Source organism: Halyomorpha halys, unplaced genomic scaffold (assembly GCF_000696795.3).
Source record: "Halyomorpha halys isolate HHAL.00 unplaced genomic scaffold, Hhal_1.1 Scaffold914.1, whole genome shotgun sequence".
NCBI lineage: Eukaryota > Metazoa > Arthropoda > Insecta > Hemiptera > Pentatomidae > Halyomorpha > Halyomorpha halys.
Genome location: NW_027104636.1, coordinates 137,337 through 155,899, shown reverse-complemented (window position 1 = coordinate 155,899; position 18,563 = coordinate 137,337). Strand labels below are relative to the sequence as shown.

At 31.3% G+C, this 18,563-nt stretch overlaps 1 protein-coding gene across 1 annotated transcript in view; it reads left to right on the top strand.

The window, feature by feature from the left end:
• LOC106687120 (balbiani ring protein 3) overlaps positions 1–18,563 on the top strand; it is a 65,505-nt gene that overhangs the window by 16,159 nt on the left and 30,783 nt on the right. The window contains exons 3-12 of the mRNA XM_067047022.1: positions 4,804–4,958; positions 5,492–5,596; positions 6,446–6,532; positions 7,642–7,743; positions 7,832–7,924; positions 8,044–8,145; positions 11,956–12,045; positions 12,152–12,268; positions 12,353–12,472; positions 14,632–14,724. Of these exons, the coding sequence (XP_066903123.1) occupies positions 4,804–4,958; positions 5,492–5,596; positions 6,446–6,532; positions 7,642–7,743; positions 7,832–7,924; positions 8,044–8,145; positions 11,956–12,045; positions 12,152–12,268; positions 12,353–12,472; positions 14,632–14,724 (1,064 nt within the window). The remainder of the gene's footprint in view (positions 1–4,803; positions 4,959–5,491; positions 5,597–6,445; positions 6,533–7,641; positions 7,744–7,831; positions 7,925–8,043; positions 8,146–11,955; positions 12,046–12,151; positions 12,269–12,352; positions 12,473–14,631; positions 14,725–18,563) is intronic.

Below are 18,563 nucleotides of genomic sequence, written 5' to 3'. Positions count from 1 at the left end.
TTTTTTTTTTTTTTTTTGGTCATAGTTCTAGTAAAATAATCCGTACCTGTTAGTACCAAAATTACTACAGTATCATGTTTAAACCTTATGTTAGTAGGATTGAGAAACGCCTTGCATATTAAAATATAACATGAGGCCCATCTGAAATGAGACGACTATGACAATAGATTTTATTTTTGACAACATACATATTATGTGTTTTGTTGAAACTGAATCGATTACATCTTAAATAAAATTAGGTTAGTGTTATTCGAATCAAAACCGCGTACAGTGTTTGAATAGCAGCTGATAATAATTGTGCCATGGTTGCATTTTATGATTTTGTAAATAGTGTCAGCACATTTCCCCTTCCATTTACCTCTTTCATCCTAAACGAAGAATATACAGTAGAAAAGTTTCAATTTTTTCGAAAATTCGGCATCGAAATTAATTAATATAGACGTTTGGAACCTAACTAAGCAATAACATTTAAATTTAATCTATAATTTTGTCGGTCATATGGCTTTTTTTACTAGTATAATAATTGTTCTTAATTATTTTTCAAATTCAACATTTAAAACCTTATGTAATTCTTATTATTATAAAAATATTCTATTATTTTAACTCTCCCTTATCTTTTTCATTTAAGAATATTGTAATTATAATCATTTCTCAAAAATGAATGTAAGTGACTTCTTCGGATTTGTTGGACGGAGACGCAGTTAAATTTCAGCAGAAAAGCAATTACTTTTTTAAATTGACTTTTAAAAATTCTTTAAATAATTACACAATGGTTTCTTATTAGCATTAATGATTTATTATATCAGTAAATAACAAAGAAAAAAATATTTTATGTATCCACTTACACGATATTTCTTATCGCTTTGGGTTTAGTGTTCATTACACATATAGTTTGTATTTCGGCTATATTTTCGCATATATTGGTTTCATTATGCTATACATATTTCTTTAATTTGGTTTTGTTGGCAATTTAATAACTATTTCAAACCAGCATCAAATATGTTTCAGGAGCTGTATTGTAAAGTTCCCGTGTAAATTCAAAACTCATAAAAAGTTTTGGATTAAAACTTAAGATAAAAAATGTTTCTAGAGACCATTTAATTAACTATCAAATAATCTTCACACAATTTTAATTTAACTGAAAATGGATCCTTATTGAATCATATCCAAATAAAGTTTTCCTATCTTGGAAGCTTTTTTCGTGTTATTTTATAGAGAATTTATTTCATATAAGAAAAGCTTAAAGGCTTTAACGAGAAAACTTAAGGCAAGCTTTATCAAAATCTTTAAAACTGTTTAACATTACAGTCTACATGAAAGAACAAAAAGAAAACAAAAAAAAAATCTGATAATTATCCAGCGGTGGTCTTAGGAAAGCTCTGAGACCTGGACGTATTCTGCTGAGCCCGGCATTAAAGTCACTTCACTGTTGTTTTTTTTGTACGGTAGATTAGATAGATTACATTTTGGTTCTTAACATATTAGCAAGTTTTTAATTATTTTTATTTGATTTTTTCACTGTTTACTTTTCTTTATTTTCTAATTCCCTAGAAATGTTTTTTTTTTGTTAGAAAATTTAATTTGAAATTTATTATGACTTCAATAATATACTTATCCCTTTTTTTTCTATTTCTGTCTAATCTTACCATAAAACTGAATTTTACTAAATCCAGTTAATACCATAAGAATCTTCCAGTTAAAGGATTATTAAATTTAGAATAACAATATGGTTATGAATGAAGACCATATGAAAAATTTTAATGTAAAATTCTTACAAAATCTACGAATTGTGCTGCAGCATGACTGTGTAACAATAGCCTGAAGATGGGGGAAATCTCCCGAAACGTTGCTGTATGATATGAAATAAACTATTATAGTTTAATAAGGAAGAAATTGTGTCATTCACTAAATCCAGTTAATACCATAAGAATCTTCCAGTTAAAGGATTATTAAATTCTGAATTTTACGTGAATTTAATCCATCCTATTTTTTAAATGTAGATCATATACATTTCTAGGTTATGTTCAGTTAAATTAGATCCATTGATTACTTTCTTTTTAAATACCACGTTTTATTTTGATTAAAATATTTTTTTGGATCACTTACTTAACAATCGAAACTAAATGGAATAATTTAATGAAAATGTAGTTTAACATTTAGCAGTTGTAATATATTTGTTGAAATTGTTGGGTCATTTTAATAATTTGGTCCAGTTTATGCAAATGTTATTTTTTATTATAAAATTATGAATATAATTATTATTTAAACTTGTATTATCATCACTAATCTGATATGTTCATATGCTTCCCAATTAGCCTTCTCCATGATGTCCTTTCTTGAATAGTTAGTTATATTAAAATTATAAAGTTCTGAAAATTCTCTCCTTCATCCTCCAAACTTTATGATGAACGTGTGTTCATCAGCTATTGAAGAGAGGAGACTAATGCGTGAACGGAATTTGTGTTGGGTTGACAGAGATTTAACCCTTTTAGTACCAATCGAGATTATAACATGAGAAGTATAAAAAACCTATTTAGTTGGCTCTCCAAAAAGCAAAACGATCATATACAATGATAATAAAAAAAATGTAATCCCTCTCAAAATTTGGGTTGACATTCCAGGCAGCGTACGATAAAAAAAAATCATGTAGAATGAGTCTTATTTTATTTTTTTTTCTTACCTCCTGGAACAAATAAATAGGCATTTGCAAATATATATGCATACATATATACATATACCGGCTATTTCATTATCTTGTTTTGCCGGGATGGCATTATAAGAATAGAATGCCGGGTCCGCTGAAGGCAACAATGATGGCATATGTTTGCCTGGATGCTTACTTTGTTTTTTTTTTTGTTTTTTTTTAATTTTACACCAAAGTCTTAGGAACAGAAGTGCAAATAGATTCATCGAAATCTGTGATCCTCTAATTAAATTTTTAAAAATACTAGAAATTACAATAATTATGTCACAAAAAGACAAATAAAATTTGGTATTTTAAAATAAACATATTGTTTTTTCAAGAAATATCTCAGAAGTAAAGTGGCATCACATTTCATCACAACAACCTTTTCCAAGCTTCTTTGTGCTTCATAAAACTATGGATTCTGCTAATTGGTGCAGCAATAGTCATTTTGATTTTAGTGATTTGAAAGGCTAAATATAGAATAACACCGTTAAACTTCTCTTTACCTAAAGTGGAATTCATTAGTTCTTAGAAATCGAAATTTCTTACTTATAACTTAATAAATAAACATAAATTAATCATAATAATTAAGGACATAGCTGCAGTTACGTGGTATAATCCAAATTCGTGTTTTGAGGTGTTGAGCTTCAAACTTTTCACAACTTCGCTCAGACTTATTGACAACATATAATACGTCATAGACCTTGAAAATGATGAGTACTGCTATTCACTAAGAAGATAAAACGGGTTTTATGTCAATAAGCTCAATAGTTTAGCTAACGAATCAGATCTTCCTCAAGCGCGTTATACCAGAAATAACCTTATTCCCAGATTTTTTTTTTTACTCAAATTGATAAGGAATAGAAATGAACTTTTTTTTTGTTCATATGTCTTCTAGAATATTCGTCATGAAAGTTTAGGGTACCAGTAGTAAATGAATAAACTTGATTTTTAAAAACCTTTCTTAGTAACAAAAACTCAAATTAAGGAAAAACAAATATAGGAAAACATTGTTAACTAAATCAGATGAACTTTTCTTAGACATTATGTCCAAATATTATTATTTTCATGTGAATCCATTTCTCACTCGTTTTGTTAGGAAGTTAGGACATTTTTGGAAAACATTTTTAGTACTAAATGATAATAACATTCATTCACTAGATGACCCAAAATCACTTCACGATGTCTGAACATCATGAAAAATGAAAAATCTGCTGAAGTATACGAATTTTCTTCACTCCCTACATACTTATTATAATGATTCTCTTCAGGAATAGTTTTGTCAAGTTTGGTGCATTCGATTGCTGAAACAGGTTTTCAAACAACTTTGGGTTTTTTTATTGTTTGACGTACTTCATATCAGATTTGGACCATCGATCTTATTTTTCACCAAAGGAACTGTTGGTGACTTCTTGAGAGATAAACTGAATAAAAATTTGGTCATGTATCTGAAGGGAACCATTTTATCTCGGTCTTAGGTTTTGGATGCAAAGATTTCTCCTGTGGATTTATACTTCAATACGATATAACATATTTTGTACCTTGAATTTATTTTGGAATAAAGCCCCCATACCTTCTTCTTAGTAAATTATGATAGTTGGATCAATCAGTAACTGAAAGGGAGATGGAAACAATGTTCTTCAAATACGTTTTCATGCTTTCAATGACGTCATTTTTTTAAAAAATTTTATTTTATCTTTTATTAAGCCAAAGCTCTTGTAACACTGTCCGAAAGAATGTTCTCTAAAAATAAATAACTTAGTCCTACAGAGATAAAATAACTGTATTATATTTGAGCGTTCCATAGAAAAAGGGGGCAGCAAGCAGGTCAAGAAAATAGTCATAGCAAAAAATTGAGATAGCTCCCTGAAACTTTTTAAAGATTATAGTTAAGATAATAGGAACTTAAAAAAACATGTTCTTCGCAAAAAAGAGATAACACTTCAGACCTCCATATTCCAGCTACGTCCTCAATCAACTTAGTGACTGATATTGGAGTGTTGGGTCTAAACGAAAGAGTCAATCAGTCTCTGTTACAGTTCTCTATTCCACTCAACGTGGAAATTACCTACTATTTTAATTAATATTAAATTTATTTCTCATTTATGTGTTTGCAGGGCAAGTATTGTCACCGGATGGGCCATATTGACAGTGGTCAGTGGTAGGACAGTGTGCGGACCTCCACGATTGATCAAGTTTGAACGCGAATCGAACTGTAATGACTGTCGGCCCAACATCACGGTGTGTGGCTGCCCTCAAGCTGATTATTGTGGTACGCATTTTTTTTCTCCAATAAAGCTAAAGTTGGGATTAAAATATATTCAAAATTATTCTGGAACTATGTTTTCATATATATATATATATAGTGATTATATAACAAAATAGAAAAAAATTATAAATATATATTTCATATGTTTGTGGCTCTTTAACCACACTTTGGTCATTTTCATCTTGGACTAAATTTTACAGAAAAAACAAAACAATCGTTTTAGATTAAATAAGTTTATATTACTGTACAATACAAATAAATATAAATTTTTTTTGTACTATCTTTAAATTTTTTGGGTGCTATACCCACAAACGGTATGCCATGCAATATACACGTAACTCAATTAGCCATTTTATTGCCAAAAGTTTTTGACCAGTTCTAAATAAGTATGTGTATTGCTTTCAAAAATATTGATTATAACAACAAACAAATAAATAAGAGGAAAAACACAATAAATAAGCCATCATTTCTAAATATATTTTTTACATTAGAAAGTGTCTACTAAACTTTGATTGTAAATATGTTAACTTTTTCAGGTAGACGTGAAAAAATTGACTGTACGCTAGACTCACGTCAAAGGAAATGTTGCATCTCCAATACAGAATACTCTACCAGCAGATATAATACTTGTGATAGAAGCGGTATGTTAATTTATTTATTTATTTAATTTTTAATACCGCTTTCATCTTTATCCTAAAGTGTGCTCATTAAGTTAATCGCTATGCCAATCTAGTTAATTGTCTAGTTTCCTAATGAAGACTTCTTTTTCTTTTGCTGGGGAAATATTCAGAGAAATTTGTATAGTGCATAAGTAATTATTGCTTCTTCTCCATTGAGATGAAATTCTGTTATTAGATACATGTAAAAGAGAAATATTAGCTTCAGATAACTTGGATACACTTATGTTGAAATATTAAGTACAAAATACATACCTAATATACATCTCTTAATAGGTACTTATCTTTTAATTCTTGAATTAAAATTATATGAATTTCCTTGCATTTAACACATTGCTACGAATGTTTCTATGCAATCATGAAAATTCGATTGGGACATATTCTTATAGATGCATATTAATTAATTCCTCAGGGATAAGAGGGTGTAGTTCATCTCCCCCTTTTGGGTTCTGCACTAGTAAATTAATCCTTATTAACAATCCTCAAGTATAATTACTTACATGCTTTAACAAAAATCCCTCCACTTCAAAAGTTCAAAAATCCCTCCACTTTAAAATTTCAAAAATGTTTTTTATTTTTAAATTCCACCCAACCTCATAAAGTGAGTACCCTTAATTGAGTAAAAGTCTGGCGATCGGGCGTAATTCTGACCGAATTACCTCCTTTCACAACCGTTTGTCTAGTAGCAGTACTTTTTTCCCTCACTGCACCTCTGTCCTGGGTTGTAGTAGTACAGATTTAATTTTTTTATTTTAATCACACAATAAAACACAGTATAATTTTTATTAATGTATATTTGAAATTTTTAAACAGAAACACGGAATTGTGTACCAACTTATTCAGAAGTGTGCTCTGAAAGAAATCCTTGCGGGCGTTGTTCTCACGGAAGCGATTGCCGTGGTAAGTAATTTTTTTAAAAGTTATTCTTGTAGGAACGCTGCCAACAGGTAACTAAGAGGTTCTCAGCCCTTAGAATTCTGCTGACTACTAAATCTGAAATTAAGCAATGTGTTTACCACCCACACTTCCGACTGGGAACAAGGGAGAGGGATCTCCCACAGTAAAGAGTTTAAAAACTAAATTGCTTAAAATTACATTTTGAGATACTTTTATAGTGCATTTACCAACTGAAATATTTTAACCAAAACTTAAAGATCAGGAAATATTAGCAATAAACCCTCTGAAAATATGTGACACCGGACTTTGAAATGTCCAGCTCACGAAGTAGTGGGGCTAAATCCCATGAGCCTAAGCTAGCTATGGTATAAGGTTATTAGGAAGTAGGTTCTTTCGGAGACCCCTTTTTTCTCAAATGGAGAGTGGAGGTAGTCTGCACAGGGTTAAATTTTAATCTCAGTGAACTTCTATAGCTTGGGAACTACTGGTCTATGGTAACAGTCATTGGTTATTTTATCATTCATTCACCAAGCTGAACTGTCAGCTTGGTTAAGTTTATTTTCTGCGTCAAAACACTGTCTCACCACTGTAGTAGAACCACTATGACAGAAATCTGTTAGGTATATAGGTGTCTGAAGAAGGACTTTTTGCAAGTTGTCCTCTGATTTGTCAGTTGTCTCCTTTGAGACACAGGCTATTTTAAGCATTCTTCTTTGTGATCTTGGCTCATTCAGTTTCTATGCAAGCCCTTTTCAAGAAGTAAATTATCACAAGTAATTTATGTTTATTGTATTTTCCCCTACTACTGTACAAATCAAACTCTATCTGTGGGAAATTCAAAAATTTTAAATTCCTATTTATATAATTATTATAATTACCGCTTTAATTAGATGCTAGCTGCCACTTTACCCTCACTGTGCTCACTCAAAAGGGATAAACAAATCTTTTTCAGTGGAGGTTGGGTTTATTTAGATAAGTAACATTTTGTAAAATTCCTTGAAGTTTTTGAAAAGTTTTGAAGTTCCTACCTTGTTTTTTACAGTACTTTTTTTGTTTTGTTCAATAATTGATAATAAAAATTTGAATATAAAGAATTTGTTTGCTGATTTCAGGGAAATCTGATATTTCTTTACCTCCTTGCTCTAAAATATGCCAGCCAAAATCTTTCGACTGTAGGAAAGAAAGACCCTGTAGCCAAATCAAAATTTATTGCAGTAAGTATTGTTACTTATTATTATATTTATTATTCAGATAAAATTTTAATTTATTACTATATTAATATAATTTTATGAACATATATAGATGACCAAGAAAGACCAATTTGTAAGCCATCTTATTCTGAAATATGCCAATCAAAATATCAGGATAGTTTTGATCAATGCAACAATTATTGTGGTTAGTAATTTTCAATCAAACATTGTGATCAACTCTTAGACTTAAACAGCATATTATGTTGTTTAAATAACATTTTTTAAAATTAATAACTTGCACTAATAATTTTCTGTTAACAATAGGTAATGAAAACAGTGTTGACTGTATTTCGGTTTGTTCAAAAACAAGCCAGCCAATGTGTCAACAAGGTTATAATCAAACCGAAAATACTACAAATTGTTGTGGTGAGTCATTTTTATACAGAAAATTTTTAAGTTTCAGAAATATTAATATGGCTTTAAAGTCATGCATGCCAATTCACTGCTTTACTTAAATAGTGGTGTATCTGACCTAAAAAAATGTTTGATTTATTTTTGAATAGGACATATTCAAAAGATAGAACCCAAGGATTACTTTTTCTACTGGGAATTTCCTACAGGATATCCTAAAGCTAATAGGGTTGTGTTAAGTAGCCCTAGTAGTCTATGGAATAGGTCTAATACAGCATTTAAAAAAAACTTTATTTGTCACATGTGTCACTATTTATGTAAAGAAACAATATGAAATCACCAGAGGCTTGAACTTCTATGTCCCATTCGTTGTGCATTAGTAATATACCAAATAAATCACCGATAGATTTTTTTATTTGAATAGTTTCTTAATATATATATTTTTTCAAAATTGTGGAAATAGCAAAATTTCACTATAATTTGGATCACAAAAATGCTCATAGATTTATAACTGATTATGCTATAGGGATGTTCAATGGGAATTTTAAAGCTTGTTGCATTTACTTATCCATTGTAATCTTTATTACATTGTATATCAAGAAATAATATTCAATGCAATAATTACATCCTTAGTAAATTGTATTCTTACTACACAAACTTTTTTTTTTTTTTTTTTATCAATCTATGATGGTATTTTTAAGATTTTCGAAATTCAAAATTAACAAATAATTCCATTGTTTTGACAAATCAAATGCAAGAACATGCAATAAGTTTTAAATTAGCTATCAAACATCCCTCTAGTATATTCATTAGTAAATATACAAGCATTTTTTGATCTAAAAATTGGTGAAAAGTAGTTGTTTCTGTAATTTTTAAAAACCTAAATAAAAAATATTCATTTTATAAATATAAAAAAATATTTTGTTAGGTATTTAGTTGATATAACTAATAAAGAAAAAACATTAAAATATGAGACATAGAGGTTCAGGCCTCTTGTGGTTTCATATGGAATAACCCCATAATATTATTTATTATTATTCATTTCATTGACTACAATTTAGACTTTAATTAGCCTTTTATTATAAACCATTGGTGTCGATAATTTTTCTGTCATACAATTTTGTTGCTTAAAAATTTATGATCCCAATCAAAAAATAGGTGAACTGATAGAGGAGTAGAAATTATAGTCATTAATAGTATTTTAGGTCTCCTCTTTGATTTATTTTGTTTCATATAGTGTATCTACATTTACGAGGGTAAGTAAATATTTATCTGCAATTTAGTTATATTTTTCTTTATGTTGGTAGCGCTGTAATTTTGTGTTGATGACGCATACTTTGTTTATTTGTTATTATGTCTATGCAAGTTTCAAGGTGCTAGGTTAGTTTCGTTATCACTGTTAATCATGGCGGCTTCACTTTCTATTTGCACCAAAGAAGAGCTATGTTCAATGATCCATTTTTTGTGGTTGGAAGGTGTATCAGGGGCCAAAATTCATCAAAGACAGGTACAGTACAGGAACAGTGTTTTGCCATAACGGAGTGTCTATGAATGGATTGAAAAATTCAGAAATGTTTGCACTAGTGATGAAGAAGCCGGACAACCGTTTACTACCACAAATGAAGAAAACATTGAGCATTCAGGGGAAATGGTGCTTTGAGACAGATGAGTAACTATTGAAAAAGTGGCTTATCGTCTGCAAACTAGTGATGGTTCTGCCTATGAAATCATCCACAACAGACTTGAGTTTCATAAAGTTTGTGCAATATGGGTCTCAAAACAACTCGTACAGTTGCATAAACGAACGCACTTGGACACCTGCCAAAAACATTTGGATCGCTATGGTAATGAACAGGACAACTTTTTAGACAGGATTATTACTGGTGACAAAACATGGATCACTTGTTTGGTTCACTCAAAGAGGCATTAAGGTTGGCAATAACTTGACAAAAATCCAGCCCTATAGAAGCTAATTTTTGACGAGTTGTTGGGAGTCTTAGAGGGAGAGCGGTTCCCAGCCACTGGTTACGTCGATGATCTGGCTGCAGTGGTGTCCTCTAATAGCAGAGTTGGCCTAAAACAGCAAGCAGAACGTTGTGCCAGCCTGGTTAGAGAATGGAGCGAGAGGAAAAAGTTGGGAATGGCCTCTAGCAAGACACAGGCCATTCTCTTAAGAGGAAAAACTGATGGGGCCCACCCTTTTAATTTAATAATTCTAGGAACAAGGATACGTCCAAGTGAGGTAGTCACCTACCTTGGTGTGGGATTTAGAAGAGGATTTAACATGACTCCTCACTTGGATTACTTGAGAAATAGGGTGGCCCAATCCTTGAACGGCCTTAGTCGTGTTGGGGGCGCCTTCTGGGACCTCAGATTCCCAGCGACAATGACCATATGCAAAGGAATGGTCATGGGTATTCTGAGGTATAGCTCCCCTGCCTGGAACCGGAATCTCTCGCAACGGTAGAAGAGAAAATTGGCGAAAATCCTACGGATGGCTTTGCTTAGAGTCACCAAGGTATACCAGAATGTCTCACATGAGGCGATACAAGTTTTAGCAGGAGGGGTACATCTCGACATTCTCCTGCTGGAAGAAATTATGATGTTTAAATTCAAGAAAGTTTCTGCAGGTCTGCTGGCAAATCTTCATGTTAGGGTTAGTGAGAGCCCAAGTAAATGGAAAACCATTCTTCGGGAGGCCACCACCAAAGAATGGAACCAGCGTTGGATGACAAGCCCAAAAGGTGCTACCTTAAAGAAATATTTCCCCACCGTTCAGTCACGAATGGAAGCAAAGACCCTCCCAGACTACTGGCTCTTAATTTCTCATGGGGTATGGGGGATTTCAAGTCAAGCTTCATGGCCACGGAATGGATATTGACCTTCTATGCCCTAGTTGTGGTGTTCCGGAGACTGCCGACATGATCATAGACTGTATCGCTATTGATGCAATACGGGCCAGATTGCTGAGGGAAGCCGGACTCTACGGCCTGACAGAGAATGACTCCCCTCAGCTAGTAAGCGAAGAAAACTACCCGTATTACAAAGAATTTGTACTTACGGGTGGAAAACGATTATTGGACCAAGCTACTTCAATATTCGTCAATGAAGAAGACCAGCCCCTGGAATGCATGCGGTCAGAAGACACACAGAAGACTGAACCTTAAGAAAACTGTACATAAATGATTAAAATTGTAAATGATTCATTAGCAGTAGTTTGATGATGGATATGTAACATCGAACTGCTGCATACCTGTATTGCTTGTAAGGCTGGGGAAAGTGGAAATAAAACTATAATAAATAAATAAAAGGCATTAAGGGGCTGTTGATTTACTTCGGACGAAGCAATGAAAGAAGCAGTGCATTCCTGGCTCACAGCTCAACCAAAAACCTTTTTTAATGAGGGCATCATGAAGCTTGAGCTACAATGGACCAAGTGCATTGAAAAGCAAGGGGATGTCGAAAAATGATGTATTTGTAAGTTTCCTATTTGATTACAATGAAATTTTATAACTATATTCCAGATAATAATTGACTCACCCTCGTATGTATGTATATCTATGTATCCAGATCTATTCCTAATATTTGTATCACTGAAAACAGAGGCAGGCATTTCTACAACTAATTATACCTCTTGTTTAATCTTTATCCATTTCAAGTCTTACTAAATTCTCAGTATCCATTAATATTGTTTTATTTTAATTGTGTTGGCATTTATCATCAGTCAAGCATGGTGTATTTTAATTTCTATTGTAATCAATAATACCACTGCATTTTGCCACATAATTCTAATTTTATTTTAAGTTGCTATTTTTATTTTTTTAGGGAATCAAGAAGTGGGCTGTATTTCGTCTTGTTCAGAATCAGATCAACCAAAATATCAAAAATTTTGTAAACCAAATAAAAACTGTTGTGGTGAGTAATCAATACAAAACTAATAAAATAAATAATACTTATGTAGTATCTAATTTCTTTTTTTTTTTTTTTATTATATCATTTATATAAGACTAAAATATTTCAGGAGACCAAGAAAAAAATAGTATTCCAACATGTTCAGAAATATGTCAACCAAAATGTCAAGAATGTCAGGAATCTAATATAGCTAGAGAAAGATGTTATGAAAATGACAATTATTGTGGTAAGAATCAGTGTACAAGTACAAACAAATACAATGATGATTGCCATAACATATTAATATGATTTTTTTAAAAAATATTTACAGGCCGATCTAAGAAAATTACTTACATTAAGCCCTGTGCAGAAATATGTCAGACTAGAAGTCAAGGAGACTGCATTGGAAGCTCCAAGCTTGAAAGCTACAGTCGAGCCGACTGTAATTGTGGTAAGAAATAAAGTTTTGGTCTATATTAGAAGAAAATATGCATGTTTTTATGTGTGTATTGGCTGCACTTGACTACCAAAGGACAATAACGAGTATTTAAGTGCCAAATGCAAGATTGGTACTGCATATTCCAAATTTACAACATGCAGCTACATAAGTAGAATACCTCTTTCTTCTTCCAATTGACATATAGCACAATTTTTAGTCAGACATTACAAAAATTCTATGTAATACAATGGGTATATAACCCAGACATTTCTGACCGGTATAAATAAAATATCAGAGAAACTTACTCAAACCTAGTTCAATTAATTAATTCATGACTGAGCCTGTCATGACAGTGAGTAATTACAGTCTTTCTAATGTAAATTTATAATAGTAGTAATACACTTTGATGTATGTTTATACATGGAATTTGTTAATGTTTATTTTGTATTAAAGAAAGTTGTTAATGTTTACTTAGAATGGAAGTTGCTAAATGTTTATTTAGCCTATAACCTGGCACAATGTATGTCAGTAAAAATATAACATCTATTTATACATACATACATAGTACTTGATAAATTGAAGTTGAAAGAAACTCAATTTTACTTTGAGTTAGGAATATTTTGTGTTCTTGAGTTTACTGAAAATCGATTTAAAGTTCCAGTTGGTTGGGTTGAAAATGTTTTTTTTTAAAATTGTAACACTGCTGAAAAGATCCAAATTAATAAGATAAAAAAGGGGGGCTAAAGAAATTCACATGTTCAGGTTGTGCATATGATCTAATGGTTGATTTTTTTCATTTATACTTATATAGCTGTCTATATTATTTAACTTGCCACACTGTAAATATAGTTGCTCTGGACTATTGGTATTTCAATCAGTGGAGAATAAGAAAAGGAATAGTTCACAGGTGTGTGTCAAGTTCTTCTACTCATGCTACAATTGTCATGTTTAACAAAATACTGGAAAAATTCAATAGTCCAGGTATTAAGACATAAAATTTTGATATTTTGCATTTTAATGTTTCTTAGGGTACTGTGAATGAATTTGAGAATCTGCCACCTCAATTATTTTCCAAAAAAATTAGCTTTTTTTCTAATTTTCTTCCATAAAATGAAAACCATCCATTAAAAAAAAAAACACTAAATTATACTAAACTAACCAATGATGCATGGATTTTTTTCTTAACAAGTATTGTTTAGGAACACCTACTGTAAATATATATTTGAACAAGGAAGGGATCTTTGGAGAATGTTTTGGAAAAGTTCTGAAAATGTTTGTTTTTTGGATACTGATTATTAATTTCATTTTCGCCACCTTAAATTTTTTTCAGAAGTTTGGAAAAGATAAAAAAAAGTTCTTATTTTCTTTTCCTGGTTTCTTGTTGTAAGAACAGAAATATGAAAAAGAAAGAAAAAAAAATTTCTTTTATTTAAGCTAATAAGGAGGTGTAAACATAGTAGAACTTAACTACTTGATTTGATGCCAGCAGACTGCACAGAAATGCTGCAATCGTGGACTGGCAAAAGTTTGGTCGTGGAAGGTTCAAAAGTTAAGAAATACCTTATAAAAACCAGTGTATGTAGTTACACTTGAATGAAAAGTAAAAGTCTGAATAGTCAATGGGTAGTTATTGGTTATCAATTATTACGATGTAAAATATGAGTAATATTTATTAATTAGATATAATTAAAATTGTTCATGGAAATGAAAATAAGTAGGATAAAGACAAAAATATCATTTCAATAACAACTATCCAAATCCATTTTATATACGTTAGGTGCGTATCTGATTTCAAAATCAAATCCTCTTTTGTATCAAAAAGTTTGATGTAACATAAAATATGCTTCTGAAATACAATGTCTTAGATTTTGAAGTAAATTATCTTATCTTAATAACTATTACCATAAAAAATCAATCACATCAAACAGAACAAAACAATATTGATGAAATTTGAAAAATACAGGTTGATCTATTGTAAAATATACCAAGGATTCAGTAAGAGCCTATGCTATTCTATTTAATGCTCCAAGATTGTAATTCACTGATAAAACATACTATGGCAAGAAAATATTGTCTATCACCATTCTAATGATACAAATTTAAGTTTTATATCTCATTAAATTATTTTTTTTCTAGCATTGCTTAACTAAATTTTGTTTTTTTTTTCACAGGAAGCCAAGAAAAAATAAAGCGTAGACAAAGTTGTTCGGAAGTCTGTCAGCCGAAATTTCAACAATCACGAGACTGTAGGTTAAAACAATGTGGTAATTTGACTTCAATTTTATACTTAACCAAAAATTTGAAAGTAATACTAATTTATGTACCTACCCCAATAGCTAAATAGTTGTCAAAATACAACTTATCTCACAGAAGATATTAAATTTATGGTTTTACATCACTTTTATTGTAGCTAGTCTTGGGATTGACCAAGCCCCCAGTGAACATTGTGATGGAAATCCTGGGACAAATTTGTGTGTTTCTTGAACGTAGTTAAATGTTTGTAGATGTAGTGTAAGATTATATACTGCCCTCATTGAGAAAACACAGTATCTGACATGAGGATATTTTGGAATATTTACCTGTTCTCACTATAAATCAAAAGTTATAAAAATATATTTTTCATTAAACCAATCCTTATTTTTTTAAATAAATTAAATTGTGTAGATCATATTAATTTATAAAAATAAGTAGTCACTTAAGTTTTTACTTACCTAATTTTCTAACAAATTTTTAAGATCAACTTTTGTAACATTTCAAAAATTCATCATTTTTGGAACAGTTTCATTGCTTTCACTCATCTTTAATTCGCTAAAATTGTAATGAAGATACTGCATTTTTACTTAGTTGGGCTGTATAAATTTCATGGTATTTATTACATATAATTATAGTAGAAAAAAATGAATGAAAGGGAATTCTGACGGGCCAAGTTTGGAAAACTATTGTAGAAGACTTGACTGGTCCCAAGCAAGTGCTTCATCTTATTGCCAAGTGTTCCATTGTCAGCAAAAAAGATGTTTTATTGTAATATTCGAGTGCTCCATCAGGATCACCATGGCCTCCATTGATTGTTCAGATCAGCATTGACTGGGACTGCTCTGGTTCTCAATTTGTTAAGCTGTAACTACTTTGATGATAGATCTTGACCAAAGCTAACGATTAAAACTTAAGCCAACATTATAGCTCCACTGTGTTCAATTTCATGTCATCTGGAAGTTTAAAAGTGAGAAAACTAGTTCAAAATTGCTTCAAGCCTTTTTTACTGTGGGTTATATACTTCAGTTCTGGATTTTTTCTGATTATTCTCTCTCTTGTTTGTCATAGTTTACAGCCATGCTCATGTTCGATTTGAGCCATCCTTTGAATTCTCCCTCTTCTCTTATTTTCCTCTTTTGAATAACAAAATGATGCCAATTTACTTTCAGACCCTTTTGATAAATCACCTTGCTTATCTTCTCTACTCCCTTAATTTATTCATCGTACCCTATCAAAACACCCATCATATCAAGTACTCAGATACATGGCTAAACCTCATAATATTAGATTCAGTTTAAAATTTCATTTATTCAACTCACATGATGTTATCCAAGTTTTGTAAAACATTTCTACTCCAATCCTTACCACAAGGAAAGTCTCTTGGTAAAATCTTGATCAATTTGCATATGAAAATATTATTCCTTTTCTTGACCAATTATTCTATTCCTTAGAACTTATTTACACCTCCTCAATCAATGGAATGGTAAAGTGTCTGTGGTCAAATTTCTTGACTTTCCTTAGTCACTGCTCTCGTTTTAAAACCACTACCTTCCGACAGTCCACAGCTCCCTGATCACTGCAGAAGTTGGGAACTGATGAAAAGAAGAGACACAGACAGGAGACGTTTTCATCATATCTGGATTCCAGATGACAATTCCTCCTTAAGTTCTTCTAAAATCAAACCCAATCCTATATACTAGTGGTTCTTAAAATTGTTTTTAACCCAGCTCCCATCATTCTCTAAAATAATTTCATGGCACCCTTGTTAGCCAGTGCCCTTGGAATATTTCCCAGTACCCTTGTTGAGCTAAAAAAAAAAAATTAAAATGTCTGCACAATTATTCTTGGAGAGGTTAAATATTTAGAAAAAAACGGTACAAAGTAAATGCTGGAACACACTGTACATTTGCTATTCTAATTTTTTATATTCTTTTAAGTAAAATTTTGAGAAAGTGGCATACGCTTGCAATACCCCTGGCATACATTCGGGGCACTCTGTTTTGGAAAGCATTGCTCAATACCCAGCAAGAAGGCATGATTCTTCCAAAGTTCTCTTTTCCAAGCTCCTGTTCTTAGATCATGTAATCTTTTCCAAGCTTCTGTTTTTAGATCAAGTCATCTTTTTCAAGCTCCTGTTCTTAGATCAAAGTGGAAGATCCTTAGACTACTCCCATTTACTATTCTGTTTCTCCTGATGAACTAAGCTCCTCTTTTACCAATCCTATTTCTCATACTCCTGTAAATGTTCCCTTGCCTCCATCTATCCTCAGAGCTCCCCATGACTCCAAACATTTTTATTTTCTGCATGCTGCTCTGGATGAATTACTCTTTCCTAACCCTTTCTGATTTTTCAACTGAAATTGATTCTGTTGACCCTAAGATTCTGCTATCTTAACTCCATAAGTTTTCCTTATCCAATTGCTCTTTAAAATGGTTTCATTACTTCATATACCATGAGGGATTCACAGATGAATTGGATGGGAAATTAAAGCAACTTATGAATTACTTTGTAAGATTTATCTTCGGAGTTTCCAGATACATGCATATTTATTGTTATAATATCAACCTAAAATTATTTTGATGTTAATATTACCATGATTCTTTCCTATTCCAATCCCTAAGAAATGATGAACCTTCTTCTATCACTGAACTCCTCTCCTTATGTTCCTCTATGCACTCCTTGAACACCTGAAACTAACCAATTAATATTTATGCTCCATCACATATAATTGCTTCCTTTGATAAATCCTTCCTTGTCCATTCCTCCTCATTTTAGAAATCCTTGACTATTTCTATCCATAATGCCTTTTCCCTAACTTCACTTAAACATCAACTATTTCTTCACCTCCTTAAATCTCAATATTTTGATCAAATATAAAATTATATATTGACAATCTGATGTTTTTAACTTCCTAGCAAGACCATACCTTTGTTTTTATCCTTGCGGGACTTGGTCCTTGAATAAAGATAATTTTTCATCGAATCTCCTCTTAGTGCAACAAATTATTCAATCCTGTGCCTATCCAGTAGAGTAATTGAACTTCTGATGTGGAGGATACATTCAGAGGTACAATACCAAAGTGTAAATTAATTTTTTCATCATTTTATGTCAATTTAAAGCTAAATATTAGTAACTTTTAATTAGAGTGACAATGTATAGCTCTTTTTTAGGAGGTTTCCACAATTTTTTTTTCTTTTTACTCCTCAGAGATTTAAATTATACATTAAACTAAATTATACATTTACAATTACCCAAAGAGAGAATTTCTGGAGTTTAGTGTCTTTACCATTTGTTTTTTTTTAAGTAACCTGTTTAGGTTGTCAATGGATTTTGTACCATAAGGCAGTTAAGGACGGATCTTCATGTCACCAACCTTTTCTATTGAGATAAAGAAAGTTAAAATGCATTCCATAAATTTGCTATAAAATTAAAGTCTATCCTCAGAGACAGAATTTAACTTTTTCTACTTTTTACTAAAAATACAAAATGGATCCTGTGGTATACTGATTTATTAGTTCATTAGTCTAAATTGATTCATATCCCATATCAAAGTTGGGGGAGTTTAGGACTTCCAATAATTATCACCCTACAACGAATGATGACTATTAGATGAGGCAAACTTCCAGGATGGTTGCTTTTCAAATATTTAAAATTGCTCTTACAATAAACTAAGCAGTTTCATGTTGAAACATTTTTCTGTAATTTCATTGATTCACATCCCTCCTCTTGTCTAGAATCATTTACAGGATTGTTAGAAAAAAATAGATCTTTCAAAAGTTTTTTTTTATAAAGTTCTTAGACTGTCACTCTCTAAATCCTTAAAAATAATATATAAAACTATATATATAA